At 41.3% G+C, this 24,096-nt stretch overlaps 1 protein-coding gene across 2 annotated transcripts; it reads right to left on the reverse strand.

Moving 5' to 3' along the window:
- LOC119720381 (5'-3' exonuclease PLD3-like) lies at positions 1 to 24,047 on the reverse strand. Of its 2 annotated transcripts, none has more exons than XM_038190044.1 (9): positions 23,907 to 24,047; positions 18,202 to 18,412; positions 14,902 to 15,082; positions 13,208 to 13,465; positions 10,512 to 10,712; positions 8,609 to 8,748; positions 6,585 to 6,747; positions 5,113 to 5,212; positions 1 to 1,085 (listed from the first exon to the last, which is right to left on the reverse strand). In XM_038190044.1, the coding sequence occupies exons 2-9, from the start codon at positions 18,393 to 18,395 to the stop codon at positions 907 to 909; spliced, it is 1,416 nt and encodes a 471-aa protein (XP_038045972.1). In that variant the 5' UTR covers positions 18,396 to 18,412; positions 23,907 to 24,047; the 3' UTR covers positions 1 to 906. The 2 variants fall into 2 exon arrangements, with proteins under 2 accessions (XP_038045972.1, XP_038045980.1); XM_038190052.1 differs by lacking the exon at positions 1 to 1,085 and adding an exon at positions 2,259 to 4,087.
- Positions 24,048 to 24,096: the final 49 nt, after the last annotated feature.

A 24,096-nucleotide genomic window follows, 5' to 3' on the forward strand; every position in this document is an offset into this window, starting at 1 on the left:
AAAATAAAATTAACTTTTATCAGTTTCCTAAATCTAATCTCGGGTTTCGGTTTACCTCTTACAGTTAAGATCATCAATGTAACTGTGACCATACACATTGGAATAATTTTAAAATTGTATATAAAAACAGGTTTTACACTTCACTAAAAGTACTTTATCAATCAGCTCATAACTCAAGAAATTACTCAACAACTTGATTGAACTACTGATCAAATATTATTCAGTACAAACAAATGTTATTACAAAGCCCTGTATAAAACCCCAAGGAAGTTTATATTCAAATTTCATTTTATTCAAAAGTACCCTATGGAAACCTATTTGTCTAAAATGATTGCATTGTGGCATATTAGTTTAATACCCTGAAGATTCAACTTTCATATTGCATAAATGTGACATGTTCTGTCAAAAAGAGACTGGTTAGAAACTGGTTGCAAACAGTTGTTTTTTATACATTGTTAAAAACTACGGATGTTCCTTTTACAATGAAAATTCAAATTTTTAAAAACAAACTTTCCTTGGCAATATTATAGGCCCTACTCATTTGGTTAAGACAGAGGAGATGCCTTTCAAAGTTTCAGGCTACGCATTTCCTGACCTGATACACCTCTACAAATCATCCAAAAAATAACATGCAGGGGCAAACTTACTGACTGAACTTTAAAAGTATATTTGAAACATTGCAAAAAAACTGTGAACAAAAAAATACCTGCAGTCAACATAACTTGGGTTTTTTGGGGGGTGGGGTGGGTGTTTCGTTTTCGGGGTTTTTTTTCGGTGGGGGGGGGGGGGGGGGTTATCTTCATTTCAATCTCTGCCCAGAAGTTTCCAATTTTGACAAAACATCACATATACCCTACGTACTTCCTCCTGCAACCCTGTGTTATTGAGTCCACCTTTCATCTGTGGTCAAACGACAAATGAAGCATAGTCTGAGTTCCAGTCCCTCTCAAACACGTCAGCCAGTTGCTGCCTGAAAGCACTCTGGTTATTCCGTCCCATGCCCTCTGATGATGGCGATGTCTGATTGATAATAGCACCCACTCCTCCAGTATCCGTGAAGTAATCTTCACTCCAGTTTGACGTACCTGAATTCAGAACGGACACCAACACTCACTGGATGAATGTCACACACAAATAAAGTCTGTTGCGCGCCAATACAGCCGGCGTTCATTTGCCGTGTCAGTGGCATGAAACAACTGAGAATATTTCTATCCTCCCTGTATGGGATGCCAGTCCATCGCAGGTTATTCCCCAGCGAATGCCAGTCACCATTTATACTCCAGGGTGGCGAAAGGCAAGCAGGTGTGAATTGGCTTGCCCATGGACACAACATATACACATGGCCAGCAGCTGGATTCAAACCCCTGACCCTTTGATCACAAGCCACCAACCTAAACCACTACGCCAAACATGGAATCCGCAGCACGATCAACTACAGAACCCTACCGGATAAAGTTATACAATCATGGCAAACTTAAAATCTTTATGTGTCTACAGTCTGTTCCAAAGTTATTGAAATGGAAGCCTGTTGCACAATTGTTATAGATTTGATATATGTATATGATAATCATATTAATAACTTTATCAAAAACTAACTCAGCAATGGTGGGTCCTTGAGGTGGTTTTCAAAAGTAAGAAAATCATGCAGAAAAAATAGCACATGCCTGCAGCTACCCCCCCCCCCCAGCTAAATACCCCCCCCCCCCACCCCACCCATTAAGCCAAACCTGGATCTGTCCCGGAACATAATTTCAGGAAAGGGCTAGTATTGTTCACTTTTCTTTCTCCTCTCTTACAAGGAAGAGCACATGACATATGTCCAGTGGCGTAAATCTGTGCCGGCGAGTGGGGGGATGGGGGATGACCAAAATAAAAAAAATTGCCTTGGAATTTGAAATGGGGGGGGGGGGACACACCACATGACACTAGGGGGCGCTCTTCAGGATATAGATGCATATCAATCTGTATACTTGCACTTACATCAAAACTGCGCATTTAAAAGCTTTTGAGTTTGAGTCCAGGATCCCCAGGATCGTCCAGTACACTGATACGGGGGAGGAACGCCTAGGACCTCCATACAGTGAAGAAGGCCTGGAACAAGCCAGGGCAGGAATAGTCACCAAAGTTAACGAGACCTCATGCTGTATCAGAATGACCAGTGAAGATCATGAAAGACAAGACCACACACGTGTATGACGTCGCCTTCATTGCTGGAATGACCATGGACAAATAAAGCACTCTAGGAAGGACACTTAAGCTCCAGCTTATTACACCTTCTCATGAACCCTTAGAGGTTTTATTGTTTATACTGCATAATTTATATAAGTTATTCAAGTGTTTGCACCTTAGAAGTTTCTAAAGTTTTGTAGAAGTATAAAGTTTTAAAAGTTATATGTTATGAGAGTTTTCCAGCTTCAAATTTTTTTGTTTATACCTTTTAAAAGTTTAATATTGTTAAGGACAAATATTGTGCACCTTATAAGACGCAAACTGTATTGCTTTTAGAGTTTTGTAAGTTTAATCGGTCAAGGGACTGACCGAAACTTAAGGCTCGGCTGTGTAGCGCAATAGCAGTTTGATCAGTGGTAGCCAGGGGCTAGCATAGTTGTTAAATAGACAAGAACCTATAGATGTCAGCCAGGGCTGATGCACATAATGCGCCTTAGCGCACTCAGCGATGCAGTTCCTCATTAGACACAGTTCTTCAAGAGTCACGGTTCAGTTCCGTTACAAATAGTGCATCGTGTTTACTGACAGTCCCTTGCCCGTGCAGTTTAGTTGTGGTAGGTAGCTGTGCACGTAAGTGAAGCGACTAACCGGGAGAAGTTATCAGGGTACCGGTGTTACTTCAGTCAGTTGATGAGGGGAATATGTAGTGAGGCCTTAGTGGTGAGTAAACATTAAGGTAGTGGGAAAGATTAAGAACCTGTAGCGGGAACTGGCACCTGTTTAGGAAACTCGCACCTGTGAAGAGGGAGGCACCTGGGAAGGTGACAAACACCTGTTAAGGCCTAGATGATTTACAGTCCGCCTGAGTAGATAATAACAAATGAATGTCAACCTACAGAGACGAGTCCCTTGTGTGATTTAAAAGTGCCCCATTGTCCTCCCCTACCCTGTTCCCGCGTGTGCTTGCACGAGTGCTGCAGACAGAGCCACCCGCAAATACAATTGTTCCCGTGCTGTGCCTGGCGGTAGAATGCCACAAAACAGGGGGAAGTCCCAACGCCTTCTCAGGATGACTCAGGGTTGCTGTCGGTACAACCGCCACAATATTATTACTCAACCTCGGAAATTAAAGTTCAGTTTGTTTGCAAATACAGTAGCCGCTCCTTAGAGTTTATACCGTATTGTGGGGAAAAAAATTAGTACAGGAGACATCTTTATTGTCCACAATATTCTCCAATTGCGGAAAATGCTACGTGTGACGCTATGCCGTCATATTTTCATGTGTAGCTAGTTCGGGCGATGCTCATGCATGCGTATTACACCCGTGCGACAGTTCCATGATTGCTTCGTAAAGCGCATGCGTAGTATAAAACCCATGCGAAAGTGTACTACGCATGCGTATTTACCCTGTGTATGAATACGTGCGCACTAGCTTTGTTTACAGCAAAAATGGCATCTGGCACGTGACGGTGAATGGACCAATCGGCTTTCAATCATGAATATGTATGAGGTATAGTAATACATCTTGATACCCTGGGCATGATTGAGTGATTTTTGCAAAAGGTACATCCAGTGGCTATTGAAAATAACTAATTAATATTTATTTATCTAGTACTATGGTATAACAATAAACATGTATCATTTGCATACCAGATACAACTTGATGTGGGCTGAATGATTTCGAAACTTATGGCACATTACCTAAACCACCTGTTATTGGGCACTATTCAGTTTTATATAATTTATATAACATATGTGGCATAGTCCGAGTTCCAATCCCGCTCAAACACGTCAGCCACTTGCTGCCTGAAGTTATTCTGGGCACTCTCCATCCCTGCAGCAGAGGACGACGTTTGATTTATGATGGCACCTACTCCACCATCAGCTACAAAGTAATCCTCACTCCAGTTTGATGTACCTGGAATTGAGAATCAAGTACATTTCGAATTGCAGGCCATCCAGTGGAGCCAAGTTCATACAGTGGAAATTCCCTTGAAGAACTACATGTACATGTATCCACTGATAACCAGATACTGTACAAAATGTTTTTCCTGTGATTATTTTGTTTTTACTCTGTAAAAATGGCAAATACTTCCCCGTAACTTATATTGAATCAGAATACAATTGTTGAAAAAAAAACCTGAGGGTAACACGCATTACCATTTACATTTCCTATTGGTCGAGAACCTGTCACATGAGTGGCTTAAAACGGTTGATAAAATACCAACTGGTTTCAAATACTTTTTAAATGAAATTTTGACTCCTATGAAATCTTACTATTTTAAATCCTATTACTCTTTTATTGGTTGAACTCCCACACGTGACCAGATGCTCTCCTAATTATCTTCTATTAAGCATGTGCAATACTACCAATGAGTCCGTATTTCTTAGTCCTAAATTCACACTACACCCACACCGCTGTGTTCTGTGCCACTCGAGCACTATGCACCAGGCGCGCACCGATCTCCATATAAGGAGATTTTCAGTACTACTCGTGCGAGGCATATACCATAAACATAGCTAGGGGTGTTTCACAAAATAGGAAGTAAACTGCTGAACAAAATCGTGGGAAATTTATAAATGTTGATTTGTGTTTTGACTGTTTGACCAAAAGGTATTTATGAATGGGAATAAATATGTGCTTGGCCGGTATTAAACAAATGTTTAAAGCTAGCTCAGGGCCTAGACGTGGATAATGACCCTCACCGCCCAGGCCCTGAGCTGGTTTTAAACCTACTTGTTTGAACTGGCCAAGCACATATTTATTCCCTTAGTATATGCTGCATCAAACTGAGCTCCACTGGTTCATTTCAAATAGAAGAGAGCTGCACCAAACATGTACAATTTATATTTTAAGGTAAAAATATGTTATTGGGTCTATTAAAGAAAACTAGACTAAAGCACCTGATTTTCTTCAACCCATATATTGCCTGTTTGACCTACCTATATAGGCTTGCTTGTCCGTGACCATGTACTTGTTGTGGTTCACTCTTGCATAGGGGATTTTGGCCTGGGCTGGGGTTGCCGGTACTACAAAGACTTTCTGTAAAAAGAAAAGTGCATGTATAATAGTTTTGACTGCTGTGATGTGGTCCATGGTGTTTTGTATACCTGAGGGGGCAAATGGAACCCGAGGTGAAGCCGAGTGTAACATTCACCCCGATGGTGTACAAAAGCTGTGGAATACACAAAAACTGACAACTGTTTTGAAATACCATGGTTTCATTGTAATTGAGTTTATAAAAGGTCATCAATATAAGATACTTTTTTTTATTTTCGGTTTTGACACCCCGCTTGACTATTAACACTGAATTTTATTTGTAGATGTTTTTTTGATGTGCAGTCAATTACATAGGCTTTAAAATGCTGTGCCACTGCCTTGCCAGACTCACCTGAATTGAGCTCTGCAGTAGCTCGGCTATAGGGTGGCAGTTGCTCTATAAGATGAGCTTAATTACTCAAACTAAATGCATCGAGAGTAGCATGCCATTGTTAAAATATTTTCAAGCAGTTCAACGCACTTTCCATGCCATCCAATATCTGCACCACATTCGCTCCTCATGATGCAGATGTGAGGTTACTTTGAGCATGAGTGCATTCCTAAAATGTTTGCCCAAATTTGAATTGAATTGAGTTTGGCACAGCAATGGCACAGTGTTTAGAACAGTGCTGTGCCACTGCCGTTTGGAATTACGATAGCACGGCAGACCTTGTTGAGCCAAAGGATATAGTGCTGAGCTAAATGGTTCTAAATGCCGTGCTGTTTCCGTGCCGCATTTCAAAAAGTCAAATTAATTGAGTTTGGCACAGCAGTAGCACGGCATTTAGAAAATGGCCTTAGTTGAGTCCATCGCAAGTCCTCACAAGTCCCCACATGTCCTCCACTCTTAATTCAAGTCACGAGCTATTTCAACGCATTCATAATGTTTCTGTTCACCCCATTACTTGTGACTGGACTTGTGAGAGGACTTTTGATTTACATGTACTATGTGACGGACCTGTGGTGGTCTCGACTACAGCTGTTGATGTATGCATGCCTGTGTTGTCACAAATCTTTCATGCCATCAATACAAATCATAAGCATAATGTAAAGGTAAAGTAAAGTCCGTCACGAGACAACGTGGCCCATCAGGCCGGCGTTTATCTCCAGTTTCAGTAGCATGAAACGACTGAGAATATTTCTACTCCCCCTGGATGGGATGCTAGTCCATCGCAGGTTACTCCCCAGGTAATCGTGGGACCCATTTATACTCCTGGGTTGAGAGAGGCAAGTGGGAATGAAGTGGCTTGTCCAACGACAGTAACTGGATTCGAACCCCTGACCCTCTGATCTTGACTCAGGAACCCTAACCACTATAGGGCACACTCCCCACATAAGCATTATGCAGCAAGATACAACTTTGTCAGGCTCTTACCACTTCAATATCCATCTTGCCAGTGTTGTTGAGCACAGCCAGCGATTGTAGAAATCCAAACATCTCCTTGTTGGTGTGCTCCCATGAGCTTGCAAGAAGCCGCACTGATATACCACGATCCCATGCTGCGCTGCGAAGCTTATCATCTATAAGCGGCCAAAATCTGTATCACAAATACAAAACACAGCAGTTTTGAGATATAAAAGTAAAAACATGTAACAAATGTAAGCATCACAATTTATTTCATGAAATCCAAAAAAAATTAATTGACAGTAAGGGTATGATGTTTAAATGTTTAAACAAAGAAAAAAACAGAATCCATTCACAAATTTTTATATGGTAAAGTTTAAAAATTGGATCTTATAGTCTCAAGATCTGCCTTCCAGTTTCATTTAACACAGAATTGTTTACAAAGCATGTTGGTACTTGCATGTAAATAACGTCCCAATTTCAAACATTTTACATGAAAGGAATTTTCAATAGTGAAGATTTCAGTTTGTTATAGTACCATAGAGCTATATTAAATTACTAGAGCACTAACTCATCATTCTTGCGCGCGGAGAAGCTTTGAAGCCGCTCTGGACGCAGACATTTTGAATTTATGTGCGTGTTTGTAGAACAAAATCAAAATAGATGGATTGAATTTTAAAAGTGTAGTCTAAATGCAACGCGCAAGTAGAAGATACGCAAACAACTTAAGCGCGTCATGACGGTTTAAAAAACTCACGGCGAAAAGCATCTGCAGCAGAGGGAGGCGCACACATTGCGCTGTTTGCGTAGAGCAAAATGAAACGCTCATTTGCTGATCGTGCGTTTCGGTTTTGGGCGTATCGGCTTCGATGACGCACCGGTATGGAATACAAGCGCAAAATGGCCAGTTTTCCATAGGTTTGTGCACAAACATGGATGCGCCCATCAGGCATTACTTTGTACATCGAGTTAGCGCTCTAGTAATTTAATATAGCTCTATGAATAGTACATACACAATGGAATTAATTTCTTCTTCTGTGGTGACGAGAGGAGTTTTTGGCATTTCAGACAATTGAGTTCTGTCTGTCCAAGAATGAAAAATGCCATGGAGAGCATGCAGGTTGACCCTAGCTGACAGAAATTATACTTGAATACAGTAAATCCCAACACCATGTATAGGATACATGTAGATCTACAATGTCATGACTAGGCTTATCCAGTTAAGGGCAATAATTGGGTTCTATGAAAGAAAATATAGCATTATGATATACATGTTGAAAATACTGCAAATTGGCGACTACAATCAAATGAAACATTTTGACCTCAACTGCCATTCAATCGAACATGCAGATAACAATGGGTAAATTCTCCACACAGGAGTCTGTGACTAGACTAGTCAGTGTTTGGTACCAAGACATTCACACGAAAACTGAAAGACTTGCATGCTCTATTGCCCAAGACTGATTCCAACATGACACTAACCACTATACCGGTCCAAATTTTACAACCTCCTCTTAATTAACTTGTGCCTCCTCACTTGTATTCTACAACAAAATCCACAGTTTTTGCCCTGCTCATAACCATCAAGTTTATCAATGCTGAATGGCCAACAGAATAATGCCATGACAGCAATTATTATCAGAGTTCAATTCAAAATGGAGTGATCTTTGCACCCCTCTTTATTCTGGGTCATTCAACAAATGTCATTAACACCTAACCCTGTCAGAAGCAAGTGCACTACAGGTGTACAAGTCTGTGAGATTGAGCCATCAACATCAGTGCATTAACAGCCAGTTCAAAGACAATGAGAGCTAGTCCCATTGAACAGTAAATTTCCCAGCTATATCATGCTGCAGTTGGTGGCCATAAACTCTGAGGCTTGTGATAAGTTTTTGTATGATGGATCTTGCTTCACTGGACACAATAAGCAGACTTGTCATTTTGACAAGCATTGAATAAAGTTGCTTTTAGCAGGGTACGCGTAGGGTTAATACTGTAATAGTGAAATATTCAGTTCAAAAAATAGGATTTAAAAAGTTCAACTCTAAACTCACTGCGGATGGTCACCGAAGGCTAAGAAAGGGTAGTACTCCATGACTGCAATGTGGATAAATTGCTCGGCTTTGTCCATCACGTCAAGAATTGCATCGATGTCGTTTGTCCGTCCATCAGGACAAAACTGAGGTGGTGAACTCTGCAAATAACAGCACGTGAAATGAGAGATCATTATGGAATCAATGCATAAATATGCCCCAAATGGTAAAAATGCAAAGTAATTACTGTACTTGATGGACACGTCACCAGAATATTAGTCACATGCCCATACTCATGTGCATTTCTCTCATGTGAAAATACTACAGTGGACATGTAATGCAAGTCAAGTCCTTTTGCAATTCCCCCAAAAACACTGAAATATATTAGGGTGTGTAGCAAGTATCAAGCCTAAGCACCTACACTGTGCTGAAAAAAAAACCAATTTGAGATATTTATAGAATAAAATAGTTCGAAATTAGGGGAGTGTATAGGGGCAGATTTCATGAAGCTTGTCTTATCTTAAGACGCATCTTACAATTTAAGACAAGTCCCCTCTCTATAAGATCAATAGAGCATGTAAGATGCACCCTCAGACCGATTTCACGAAGACCCCTCTCACACCAATACGTGAAGCCATTTCGTGGCCACTTCGAGGTGTCTGTGGGCACAAAAGTTTAAAAATTGAAGTAACCACGAAATGGAATCGGATCTCACGGGTTGCCACGAACTAACCACGAATTAAGGACGTGTCGATTCCTTCTGTGGGCCGATTCTCACGGATGCTCCACGGATCACCCAAAAAGTTTTTGGATATGTTGAAAACTGAAACGTGTGCACTTCGGAAATTTATTGCCGAATTGAAAACATGTTCAATATGGCTTATTCGAAGTACTCTTGTAGTGTTCTTGAGGTTAGGCTGAAGTTACATCAGACTTTACGGGATGGCCCCAGATTGATTGTTGGCCTGTTTTACGGCCGTTTTCATTACGCGGTACTGGATGGTACTACGGAGTCCACGAAGTGTCCACGAGTTGGCCACGAAGTGCTCACAGACTACACATAGTACTCTCGAGCTGGCGCCGTAGTCACCACTGACACCACATAGTAGTCTCGAGCTGGCGCCAAAGTCATCACGGGATGCAAGCGGGATGGCAACAAGATGTCGCCGGCGTGCAGTCCGTGAATTCCAGGAAACGGACATGAGCACGGGTTGGTCCCGTGGTGTTTCTGAGATGGCCACGGATTACTCACGAAGTAAAAATGGGTACCACGAAATCAAAATGTGCTGGCATAAAAAAACGGACAAAAAAAGGGAGACCACGGATACTGTTGAAAAAATTGCATTTCCGAAGTGACCTCGCGCTGGTCTTGGATTGGTGTGAGAGGGGCATAAACAAATCTTAACCACTCGCTGCAGGGATTTTTTTTGGGCTGAAAAACACAACAAATACTGATTCTTGATAGTCATTTGCACAATATTTGTACGATACTTCTCACCGTCACTTTATATTTTGCCAGACTCCAAGGTCCTGCCACGGAACGATATTTGCTACAACGGCCAAGTTCAAGTTCGAAACATGTTGTTTACAAAACCAATGAGAACCACGGACATGTATGCACGTCCGCCGACAGAGGCTTGGGGAAAGCTTCACGATTTAACCCGTCACCCGCCCTAGTAAATATACATTGCCAGATCATAATCACGTCCTCCAACATTAACTGGCTAAAGCAAGATGCATTAGATTTACAGTTGAGGGAATTGTTCTTTACTGGGCATGGGAAAAAAATCACTTATGTTTGTTTTTACCACTTGAAGACTACGAACACGCCATTTACTGTTCCTCTACGGAGTGCACGAAAGCATGTTTGGAGACTTCAAACTGTAATGGAGATGTTTGGTCACAATTAGAGAAATTCACTAACCGAGAAATACACGTCAGTGGCCGACTCATTGGCCTTTATCTGCATAGGAGTCATCATGTTGTATGGTGTGCTGTAGTTGCTGGGCCAGTTGCTGGGTACCTTGGCTCCCGGTTCACCCAGTGTCCAGTACACCTCAAAAAGCTTGGCAGCATCCTCACCGACGCAGCTGCAGTTGAAAAATGCTACACTTAACTCCTTGACCTAAGAAGAAGAAAACAAATTAAATGATATAAATTTGTGGTTTCAAAAAGAGCAGATCTTTTCAAAAAGCACAAAGCAACAGTCAATGCAATTTGATTACATTCAAGTCCTTGACAACAGGCATGGTCAAATTTGAAATACGAGTAATAGCATTATAGTGCCTTGGGTGTGTTCTACTTAATATGCTAACACTGCTGACGTTTGCCAACCTGGGCAACATTTGCACAATTGGAACCGAATGTTAGCAATCCGGCAGAGGTGGCGGTCATCCTGAGTTGTTCGCTTTGTTATCCAAAATGGCCGACACACACAATGAACATAAAGATGGTGCCTTATTCTCGACAATGCTACTAGGCGGACACTACTTTATTTATGCGTTATTTTGGGAAACCTAAGCTAAGTATAAAATAAAGCAACCTCCATTGGAAAAAAAGTAGTGTACACTTACTTGCCACATCATTTCTTGCCTACGTTTTGTTGTAGGCACTGGTAAATCAGCACCTTGTAAATCCTTATAAAGGTGCTACATAATGGGTCTCATAGTTCTCATTAACTTGAGGGCCTCCATGGAAAGCAGTGCCTTGCACTGATCGAAGTTTACCCTTATTAAAGATGACGTAAAAAAAAAAAAAGGCCTTGTCACAGCATTATCTATTTCCCCAGTAAGTTCATCTAATGGCAACATTCACTTTAAGTCACAATTAATTTTTTGAGGATTTTGAAACTGCTATCCAAACAGTGAGACTTGTAGGATTGCAATACAAGGCACCACCGTTTTGATAACAGTTCTCTGTTGACATTATTGCCCGATTTAGAGTTGGCACATTCGTAGGGCCATGCTCACAAATGAAACTATGAGATGAAGGACGTAGCCTGACCTCTAGCTATCATTCTGTCTTTTTAGGAAATCTCAGTGTATGGGCTCCGTGCACAAGTACCCCATCAACGGCCAGAAGTTGAATTTGAATGTATTCGCGCGCCGACGACGCCTGACGCTGTGGCTAGCTTTTGCACATTCAGGAAGTCGTGTGTACTTCACGCGCGAACCAGTACAGTACAGCACGAGCACGCTGTGTGTCCTGTCCACGGAGTTTTCAAAAGAGATACAAATGCGCCTCTTTTGTTGGCGCACGGAGCCCATATAGTTTACCTTGTGTGTGTACATGTTGTTTAGACCCAGATGTGTTTTCTTTTTAATTCCCAGTGTACAGTGCCAAGAATTTGAGCATATCACCCCTGTACTTATGAAACTGCATTGGCTTCCGGTGAATTATAGAATCATGTATAAAATTTGTCTCTTAGTTCATAAATGTTTAAATGGTCTAGCCCCTGACTATCTCAGTGAATTACTGCATACTACTTGTTCCATTTCACGTAGAAACACACGATTGTCATGTGATAAAACCAGACTACAGCACTGTAACACCAGATTATGCACATTTGGGGATAGAGCTTTTTCCGCCATTGCCCCTAAATTATGGAACCAGCTGAACTCGTGCCTCAGGGAAACAGAAAGTATCAATGTTTTTAAATCCGGGCTGAAAACTTATTTCTTTCGAAAGGCATTTTTATGATCTTATAGACACATGTATTTGTAGTTGTTGTGGTTTTTACTATCCCCTGAAGGTTTATTTTAGCACTTATTTCCCATTCTTAATTTTCTTTAGGAATTAAGTTTTGGTGTATGTCTCTTTTAACAAACATTTTATTGTATATGCGGTCACAGCTGGTCTGTTTTACATTTACTTACCTTTGTAATTTAAAATATTGTATATTTCTATATTTACTTGTCATTTTTGTTTGTAATTTCATGCTGATTTTAAACTGATTTTTACATTTTTCTTGTTAATTCTAATAATTACTTTGTGTTTAAAGGGATTTTCTATATGTTACTCTGTAAGCGCCCTGGAGCATTGTTTTTTCGATGGATTGGGCGCTATATAAATCTTTGCTTATTATTATTATTATTATTAATGATCTAACACAGAAAACCCTACATGCCCTTACTTTCTTCCCCATACTGCTCTGATTACAAAGTCTTAAATTGAAAGGTTGTGCCAATATTCTCAACACCAGGTTATAGTTTTGAATGATTTTGGTGGGGGCATTGAAGTAAAATCCTAAAATGTTAAAATTCATATTGGTGACACTTATCTTTAGTTTCCCATGGTTTCCCAAAATATTGCGTAAATAAAGTAGTGTCCGCCTAGTATTAGCATTGTCGAGAATAACGCACCATTGACTATAGCGAGCGTCTGGTCGAGTCCGAGTCACGAAAAATGTGACTCGAGTCGGACTGGAGTCCGAGTCCTGGACTCGAGTCCCACAACACTGCTAAAGTCTTTTGAAGAGTCCATGCTTAGAAATGAATTGTAAGGTGCAATGAATAATTGTTACAACCTGCAGACTTCTGCAAGATCAGCATACCATGACCAGGGAGAAGTACTAGTGTTTCGGTGATAAATGACCAAACCTCTCCGTGTCTTTCAACTCACCTGTGTCAATGACCGCCAGTCCATGTTCGGACTGCCCACGAAGACGTGCTTTTGGTCCACAATCCATAGCTTGGTGTGGAGTATGCCGCTACCAATCAGCTGATTGAAGTCCAGGCTGCGTACCTGTGCAGCGCCGGCCTCCTGCAGACTCCGTGTGTCATTGTCATCGGTGTATTTATTAGGTTCGTTCTGTGCTATCCTGATGGTTATTCCCCGTTTCGTCCCAGCATTCAGCAGTGCAGCGTACACCTCCTCTCCCTGAAAGACAAACAAAAACAAATTGAGCTGCTTATCGCATAGGTATCCAAAATATTTACCAGGCCAGGTTAAAATGGCAAGGTTTGTTGATGATGTTTAATTTCGTGGAAGAAAACACAGAGTGGAGCATGATTATTTACGAGGGGTGATTCTTTAAATCGTTCCAAAAATATAACCTTGCTTTATTATGAAGGGAACTTTTGTTGCCCAAACTGTACAATCTGCAGAAATGTGTTCCTCCAATGTACAGTGAAATCTCAACAAGTCAAACCTCAAGGAAATGGATAAAAAAAAATTGAGATATCTGAAGTTCGAGTTACGCAAAGTTCCCAATTTTTCTACAATCACGTACATAATTATGCAGGTACAATGTACATGCTTTCACCGTAACTCGCTATGAGTTATTTGGCTCAGTTTCCTCCTTTTTATTCATTTTAATGATGTATTTTTTTGAATTACAAATCATCATTTTGCTCAGATTTTATATTTTTCTTACCTAAAAGTGTCTGCTCTATGGATAAAATATAAACCACTCAAAATGTGTAACTTCAAGTCGCAAATCTTTATTTCGTGTCGTTTGTCAATGCCTAGTCCCTAGCGTATCGCGCAATATTGCGAGCACCACGCTGAGGGTTTTCCGATGTGCGGTCGCGTGACCGGTTCTATTTGATCGATAGAGGGCATGCTATTGTGCGAGCTGCAGCTAGGCCAGTAGTAGCGATCAGAGTAATTCGAAAGCCAGGCGTGCGTTTCTAATGCGATCAGCGATCGGACCGCTGGCGTGATGGCTGCAATTGGGCCAGTGGTAGCGATCAGGCCAACTGGAAAGCCAGGATTTGAAGTGGTTACGGGCTGGAGTCCGATCACAATGGCATGGTGCACGCTGCATCCCCACGTGAACAAACGAAGTGCGTTCAGCAATAATGACTCATGAAAAAAGTTTGCGATCTTTTTACGCAGTACTGGGCGCGCTTCTTCAAAGCATTGCGGCGACCATTGTTCGGCCTTCCTGTGTGATTGGTCACGGTTCGCTTGGATTGTTGTCAGTTGCACTGCAGTGAATTGGCTGCCTCGATGATAATACGGCCTCATTGTTGATAATAATGCCTCACTGTTGCTTTTCTACACGCGAGTTTGGGTTTGTTGCTTGGGTTCTTGGGAAATTTCTTAACTGAACAAAAAGATTCCAGCTTCTTCTGTGGCCTAATTATGCAAGTTTATTTCTGCACCTGGTGATTTTGAGTTAGATTTTGTAACCAAATTTTTGGTCCGAAATTTTGAGTTAGCGTAGGCATGTTTTTGCATAATTTGCTATTCTTTTGACGGGAATGAGTTCTTACTTCGAGGTAGCCGGGTTTTCCAGTTAACCGGTTTTGATTTATCGAGATTTCACTGTGTATTATAAAATAAATGTCTGTATACATGTATTAACTGACCTGTTTGTCTGTTGGGTCTACGTAGATATCCTTCCCATTAAGAGTCCAATAATATGAAGCGATATCAATGGATTTAGTGGCGATGTTGATGAGCTTCATCCAGGTATCAAACGTTGACACATGGGATGGGGAGCCAGGTGGAAAGGTCAAATTAGCAGGAATGCTCTCCACCAGAATGATGCTACGAAAGAAGTGATAAACAGAATTCACACGGTTGAAGAGCCAGGATTTTGCAGAGGGGTTGGCTTACGCCATGAGAATGAAGTTTGAGTCATTTTTTCATTATTTCTTACTTCTATTTTAAAGCTCTGGCAGGATCTTCTACTTGTCACTTGGTGGTCGGTCGGTGGGGCGGTCGTTTGGTCGGTCGGTTTGTCGGTCAGTTGGTTGGTCTGTCTGCCGCTGAAAATTGACCAAATATAATTGACCAAAAATAATTGACTTATTGACCAAATGCCAAGCGGTAAGTTGTCATAAAATACACTCTTGCAGGTTTTTTTTTACTATCCAGCCGGACCAGTTGGCTAGAATTTTGACTGGTTCGCCAGGTTTTTGACCGGTCCGTCTAATACAGCGTGTGCCCACCAGTTAATCAGTTTCACATAATTAGACTTACAGATTATTAAAAATGAAAAGCTTACTTTTTGTGGTATTGTATTGTTCGAATTTGTAAGTCATTGACACGACAAAGTCCTCTAAAAAATAATGCAGATCGTCGACCGATGCCTGAGGCCTGGGCTAGGCCGACCACGCGACAATCCTAGCGAATGTATGCTTTTCAGTTGGTATCCATTGTGAGCGATTCAATATTAAAAGCTCATGCAATTTATGCTGGCCACCAGCGACTCCTTCGTGCTTCGCCGGTGTCATGTGAAACTCGGACTCCTATAAAAATAATCGCACTCCTCACGTAATTGGTCATTCTAATAATCATCACATGTTAGACATGCGCAATTGTGGAGGCTGTAGTATGAAGTTGTCGGTGCCGCGACCTTCATAACGAACGGACCAATCATACTAAAACATGAATGGGAAATGTTTTGAGCGCCGTTTTAGATGGCCAATCAGCTTGATCCATGCAGTGCGTGGGAAAGAGCACGTCTCACGACGTGTGCTTGTGGACCCAGCAGGACGGGCGTAGGGGGCTTTTGTAACGTGATCGTACAGGGGTTTTCCCACGATGAGAAATCATGGCTTGATATTACGCTTTCTTTTGGAGTATTTTCTTTTCTCGATTTTTATCTGGACGGCTCATCGTATGATTCATGCGAGTCCCTTCCCTTTGCACGTCGGTACCGATGAATAATCAACGGACCAATCGTACAAAAACATAAATGAAACAAATGTTCCGAGCGCGGTTTTAAATGGCCGTTCAGATTCATTGTGGGGAAAAGCACGTGTTTCAACCCAACTCTGTGCGGAACCAGTGTGGAACCGCGGGTATGCGTATCATGCACGCAATGTACAGCCACGCACATGACGCAGGTGTATTCGGGGGCTTTCGTAAACAAAGTTAAGTGTACGCTTTACGGTAGATCGGACAAGAGTTTTCCCCACGATGAGAAATCATAGCTTTTTTTATTGCGCTTTCTTTGAAATATTTTTCTCTCTCAATTTCCCTGCATCGGACGGCTCAGCATCACATGTGAATCCAGGCGAGTCCCTTCCCTTTGCACGTGCACCTCGCACGCATATAGCACAGAATCTTGCTCCATGACTAAAGCCTGTAAGTTTTGGCGGTCATAGATATGATTGACACGTTTTTTCTTGTTGCTGATATTCTTGAGAACTATGTTTTGGCAAAAATTAGGCATGATGCTGTAGATTTCAAATCTCTCAAACAATCACGGAGAAACAATTATCAGACCAGTTTTTTTGTCACGACTGTCAAAACATTCCCATGTGTAAAACATTGTTTGAACTTTCCGTGGACACACTTTACACACAAAGAAAACCGCAAACACGGCGGCGTTAGCAGAACTACAAAGGCCTTTGTGGTATTGCAGCTGCTGAAGTATCAGGTTTTCTAGTCGAGCTTAATAATTGCGTCTTATCTGTCAATGGTAATTGACAATGTAATGAAAGTGGATGCCTGAAACCACAAAGAATGGAATCAAACACGTCAAAGAGGTTGTTTGTCTTTCTGTTGGAATTAAAGGCTTTTGCGAAGATTCTGAACACTAAGGATGAATACCGCGGTATTGAAATTCCATACCGAGTTCACGGTTGCATAGAGCATTTTTGATCTGTGATGCCCTTGCCGATTTTTTCGGCTGGCCAGCTGGACCACTTGGCAAGGTGTTTCAGCTGGTCCGCTGGCAATTCAACTGGCATTTGGCCAGCGGACCACCGCTAAGGTGGAACCCTGTCTTGCCGATGGTTTTCGGAACACCGATTTTGTTTTGATCGATGCGCATGCGCTACTAATTGACTAAATGCCATGCCGTCGTCATAAAATACACTCTTGCTGACGGTTTTTGGAACACCGATTTTGTTTCAATCAACTATTGATCATTTTTTAAGTTACTTTGATGTTGAGGTGAACTTTTGTAAAATAATTAATTTAAAATAAATTTGTAGGTGGTACATAGTACATACTATGTACAAATGTACATGTAGGTTCAAGGGGGTGCGCACGTACTGAGAGGCAAATCAAAAAATTCCATTCTCATGATCTTAGGTGTTGAATTCCAGGATTTCACAAAGGGGATGCAGAAGAGTCAAGTTAAATTACACACGCCCTGGTGCAAACATGGCAAATGGTACCCTTTGGTCATTGGTTGCGCGTTTTCGTGACTTCGGTTGGCTGGAGTGACGTCAATGTTCCAACCGAAACTAAACAAAGGAGGGCGCTAGCGTGTGCGCTTTCGTACGCACGTACATGACGTACGACTCGGTGATAAACTGATGAAAAGAGACTACAAAAACGTACAAGTTTAACGTTGCTTTAGAGTTTATTTTTCTGATTAACGTCGGTCAGCATCACATATGGAATTTCTGAATCCCCCGGATCAATAGATAAGGACACATAGAGTATGTAGGCGTGAAATAAGCTTCTATAACGAGGTAAAACGTAACAAAAATCTGGTCAAAATTTAGGGTGGTATTACGTAGAGAATTCTCATCCTGGACGTCAGTCGTAATGCAATGAAGACTTCGTCCAACCTGGGCTAGGCGTACGCCCTACAATACGCCACACACCTCATCACAGTGGACAATGAACAAATATAGCAATGGTTGATTATTGCCCCATTCAAGAACACACATTTCCTGTGATTGAGAAAAACCCTTATCACTCACCTGCAGTTATCGCTACATTTTTCCCAGTGGTCTGGTTTCGGCCTGCTTCCTGCAATTCCTAGGAATGTCAGTGCAGCCGTCAACGCAGCCAGAATACATAATATGACCAAAAATATTAAGACTTTCCGCCATGTGTCGGTCTTATTTCCCTCCGAAGAAAATTGTTGGTAGTCCTCCCTCCCGTCAGACTTCATTGTTAGTGGTTCCCGTTCTACATAAGAGACACAAATTTGTTTGAATATAAAAATAAAACTCTTGCATGTGTTTCCAACATACCTGTATATAACTGGTCCTGCATTTTTGAAAATATGGTAATGGTATGTGCTTATCATAATTACAAGCCATTTTTCAATGACATATGCTCAAATTTATCAGAAATTAATTTTACTTGAAAAAGAGATCTTGTGTTGGAATAAATGTAATACTTTAATTGTATCTTTGTAAAGGCAACTTCCAAGTGCTGCGGTGAAATGGAATATTTTAAACTCATTGGGTTTCATCCAAAAAAATATATTCCTTTTGTAAATTGCTATTTTTCTAGCAATACAAAAGCTATTTACTTTTGGACATTGACCGAAAAAAAATCAGCACATGATTAGTTACTGAATAATTATTTTACAAATTACAGTTTTGAATTATGCTGCCAGAGAATAATTCTGTTCTCAAGGGGTAGTCGGGTTCCCGCCCCACAATCAGTATTGATAATGTACCGACCAGAAGCTACATTGTAGCTTCCTAAGCGGATCCATTCATAAATATGCCCAAAACAAAAGCCCTTTTTTTCAGAGGGTTGCAGACTTCCAAAAAAACGAAAAAAGGAGTTTTTGGGGTTGGAATAAACATACAAAATTTGAAAACTTATTGATAAAAATTTTTTATTTGTTGCAGAGCACGGGGAACACATCTTTAATGTCCAATGTAAATGCCCCAAAGTAGACTGTTCTTCTCTCTACAGAAGCCAGATCTATATCTTCTGTGCCATTTGATCTGGGAAATCTGGGAAATATCTCTTAACCACTGCCATTTAATGGTCTTTATAATATTTCACGAAGGCGATTTTTAGACTTCTATGGGAGGGTCAACCATAGGTGCACCTAGATGTTCTTACTTGGGTCAGTACCGGGAACAAAGGGTAACAATAGGGACAATGGGGCCCAGGTCTGTTTTCAGAAATCTCAGTACACCACAGGCGAAAAATCTATGGAGTTTGAAATTTCAATAGAAACAGGGAACAAAAGTCAATATGTTTGGCCAAAAAAAAAATATTCTGCTTCCGATTACATGGTAACGGTATTCAAAAATAGGGTAGGTAGTGATTTTTTTTGGCCAATTTTTTTGTGTACAATCATATGGAGGAGTACACATGTAGTCAAGAGTAAAAGGTATAAATTGATGGTTTTGGGTGTTTCTTCTCATTTCCCAATAAAAAAAATTAGGGTAGGGGCTGTCAGAATATGGTAGGTAGGGAAACTGGAAGCAGAACTATTTTATTTTGGCCTTACTAGTAGGGCAGTAAATTAGTTGGACAAAAGTGGTACCATAACTAATATAATAGGGCCTATGTCAAGATGTGTGAACAAGAAGTAGATGGAAACGACAATCCACACTCCTTTTATATAGTATAGATCGGGACAGAGTGACGTCATCCAATGAAAACATCTATGCACAACAGTTTTCATTGGTTGCTATAGGCCTATCACATCCGAATGTTGAAAAAAGGCGATTAGTAGTGTCAAAGTTACTTGGACTAGCTCACAATATTTTAAAAGGAACTGCGTCCTGGAAACCCCCCATTGGGCTACGAAACACGATTTGAATGAAATGATGTTAATCCGAAAGAACATTCAAAAATAAGATATACACATCTGAACAACCATCCATTTTTGTGTTATTTTGTGCGAGAACAAATTGCGGGGTCCACTTTTGCGACTCAAATCAGGCTGTGTGTGCTAGTTGTGATTTCAGCCGTAAAGTGTTCGCCTTTTGAAACCACATTGTGCATTGGTGCTGTGTGTAATATTTATGTGGCACACACAAGTGTATACAAACATTGAATGAAAATGACAGAAAAAACGTATGCGTACTCCATCGTATCCGATCTTTTGTCGGGAACGGCACAACATTAGGTTGGTTTCATTTTAACCAGGTGTTTGAAATAGGATAAGTACACAATCCAAAGCATGACATTTTCGGGCATTTCAAGACGCAGTGCCCTTTAGTACGGAGGAAGTCCAGTAATACGTCTTCAGGAAAATGCAACAAATTCAATGTTGACCATGTAGGTATGTGCCAATCCCTGGATGCATTGCCACTAATCTCTTCGGCCTAAACTTTTGCCAGTTAAACTTTTGCCAGAGCGAGAGGGCTTTTTTTGTCCACCTAGGCTCGAGCTCTTTCTTTGATAATGTAGCTCATGTATTCTTCCACTTCGTTTTCGAATTTTTTAAATTTTGGTCTCGAATTTGGGTTTGTTCTTGCTCATTAAAACCATCGACAATTTACAAAGGTGATTAAATACTTTTATCAAATCACAACAATAATTGAGCGGCCATTGGGCGGAGTGGTTGTGGGCAAAGTGGGAAATGGGCCAAGTGACCGACACCCATTTTGTCACATTTAGACCATGATGACACTTGATAGTTAGCTTGAGAAACTCCACTCCAGCTCCTTGAAGCTTACTGGAGTTAAGTTAGATTTGAGGCTTTGCATGGTGCAGATACTAAATAATGAACTTGGTTTGCGGAAACACCATATAATGCGAATAATTTCTCAACTAAGAGAATGGTTTTGAAAAAAAACAGAGGTATAAATTCGACATTACGGTCAGTATGCTCTGACTGTCTTCAGGAGAGTGCACTTTGATTGGTCACCTGACCAATCAAAGTGCCCTGTGATTGGTCTGTCTGGTGCTTGCCAGGAAAAAGTGTAGCCAGAGTCATGCACCAGTCTACTTTTCCTGAATTCAAAATGGCAGCCAAAAAAACAAGGCGTTTGTGACAAGGATGTTTCCCAAATTGAAGGTGAAATTTCTCTTTTCTTCCCAAAGGTATGTAAACCTAACCACCACCATTTGTATTTTCACTTCCCACTGGAGCCTACAGGGGCGCATAAGGCAGTTTGAAGACCGTTTTGGGGGTGAAATCTGACGATTTTGATTGTGGGTATGAGTGAAAATGGTCAAAAAATATTTATTAGTAACCGCAATAGGGCCATCGATCTCGGACTCTACTTTTGCCCGACCATGTCCAAATGCTACAAAAGCGATCAGAGTGCTAGATACTCGGACTAGCCATTTCCATACTGCACTCTCTCAAGTAGGTAGGATCCTAGAGCAAGCTTGGTGTGCTCAATGAAGTGGAACAGTTGGGTTGCAGTCTCAGTAGGGGAAGGACCTAGGGTATAGGAGACCCATCAGTCTACTGAGGACCTAGGGTAACAAGCCCCATAGTCATGATACTTACCACTGCCAGTAGTATCCTCGAGTCACCATAATTGACGCAGGTAACGCTTGCAACGCGCGCGCGTTGTCCAACGCAAATTGAATGCGAGTGCGTCAAAACATATCCTCGTCATTTTAGGGGGTCTGACGATACTAGCTCGGGTCATGAGGGTAATGATGTTGTGCCCTTTCTTGTGATTTGCGCAATCATAAGAATACGCATGCACATTCTTGTGATTGCGCAACCGGATCCTTGGGCAATCTTCGCAAAAAAAACCTCTTCCAGATTGAGCGCACATTTTAAGAATGTGCGACAACATAACGGTCTTGTTGCTGCCGAGCACCGGCTGCGCTTGGCAAGTCTAGCTGCATCCTCGTTCGTGACATGCATATGATACATACAGGGACTTGTAACTTGTCTAGCCTAAACAAAGCACTTCCCAGACTAGTTCCCAGTCCTCCGTTATTACAAAACTTCCCCTAGTGGGCAGAAAAAAAGCAATAATAACAGGTTTAATTTGATTCAAATTATCATATTTATACGAGTACAGAAGCACAGAATATTTTCTTTCCTCGTTATATGAATTATTTCCCCTTTGACTGCTATACATTTCATTTAACATAATTATGCCGTGCAATGTTTTTTAAGAATATAAGATTGCGCAAAATTCATAAATTGCGCACGTGATATTCCCACGCAGTCTTAAGAATGCGTGCTCATTCTTAACTTAAGATTGCGTGATTTGCAAGAACGAAGTGGCTATCGTTACGGCAGCCGTTGTTTAGCGCCCTCTACGATACTTTTTTGATACGCACGTACGCAGGTATATAATTATTTGTTTCCCCACGTTTTAGCGAGCAGTGCGACAGCTTAGTCGATAGAGGGTAGGATTTTGCACCGCAAGGTTGTGAGTTCGAATCTCGGTTTTGCACTCAAATTTTTTTCCTTTTCTAACCTGAGGCTTTGGTAGCTGGAGTTACCCAGCCCTGAGTTTTATCATTGGGTTGTCTATAAGGGCTGGAGCGCATTTTTCTCAAAACTTGTAGTATTTGCAAAAAAAAATTGAAAAATGTTCAATTTTGTCCCCATTACACACTAATTGCAACTGCAACTCACCCCAAACTTGCCTGGAATAACCATTACACAGGTCCTTGAAGTAAAAAACGATCCACGATGAAGATTCAGCCTCCAATTGCAGTGAAAACAGGAGGAATAACCGCTAACTTGACAACCTTGCTGGATTGGCCAGGACCGCTATTGGTTTGTGCACAAAAAAAATTGTGTACAATGAATGGCGGTCGATTACCATGCACGTACAGCTCGCTGGTACTAGGCGTTTTTGCGGTCGGTGCATGACGTGACGCGGAAGCGTAATACCCGATGACTGTTTCATGCATTAATAAGAGGTTCACTCGCATCACAGTGCGGTACTGGAACGGCAACCGTCGAGTTGGCCGGCTATCGTGCATTCATAGTGCAGTGTTACTGCCGTTCCAGTACCGCACAGTGATGCGAGTGAACCTCTTATTAATGCATGAAACAGTCATCGGGTATTACGCTTCCGCGTCACGTCATGCACCGACCGCAAAAACGCCTAGTACCAGCGAGCTGTACGTGCATGGTAATCGACCGCCATTCATTGTACACAATTTTTTTTGTGCACAAACCAATAGCGGTCCTGGCCAATCCAGCAAGGTTGTCAAGTTAGCGGTTATTCCTCCTGTTTTCACTGCAATTGTAGGCTGAATCTTCATCGTGGATCGTTTTTTACTTCAAGGACCTGTGTAATGGTTATTCCAGGCAAGTTTGGGGTGAGTTGCAGTTGCAATTAGTGTGTAACGGGGACAAAATTGAACATTTTCCAAATTTTTTTTGCAAATACTACAAGTTACGAGAAAAATGCGCTCCAGCCCTAATAGACAACCCAATGATAAAACTCAGGGCTGGGTAACTCCAGCTAAGGCTTTGGAGGATTTTTTTTAAAAGGGAAATAATCCAACTTTCATAACGTTCAAATTCACTTTTTTCCTTCTAATTTTATATTTTCTTCTCATGTTTTTATAAAAGTTGCAGTACTACCGTAACGATAGAAAATGGGAAATGCGTTACGGCTGCCGTAACGATAGCCACTGCGTTGCACGAAAGCGAGCGCACAACAAGTCAATGACACTGAAAAAAAGTGGCGTCAAAACACGTGCAATATTCTTCTCAGACAAAAATGAAAGCAAAAAAAAATGATAAATGATTAATGGGTATATGTCTTACTCTGCTACACTAGGCTATAAGTTTTACTTCGGCACTTCATCTATGAACTAGCTCGTCTCGATCGGTTTCCACAACTTCGCCAGACACAAAACCGTCACTATCACTCAGCTATAGTATCAGTATCATTGAAATAATGCCGATGCGGACGATCACGTGCCTACCAGTAGTCACATGCCAACGAATGTCATGT

This window comes from Patiria miniata, unplaced genomic scaffold (assembly GCF_015706575.1).
Source record: "Patiria miniata isolate m_02_andy unplaced genomic scaffold, ASM1570657v1 HiC_scaffold_13, whole genome shotgun sequence".
NCBI classification, from domain to species: Eukaryota; Metazoa; Echinodermata; class Asteroidea; order Valvatida; family Asterinidae; genus Patiria; species Patiria miniata.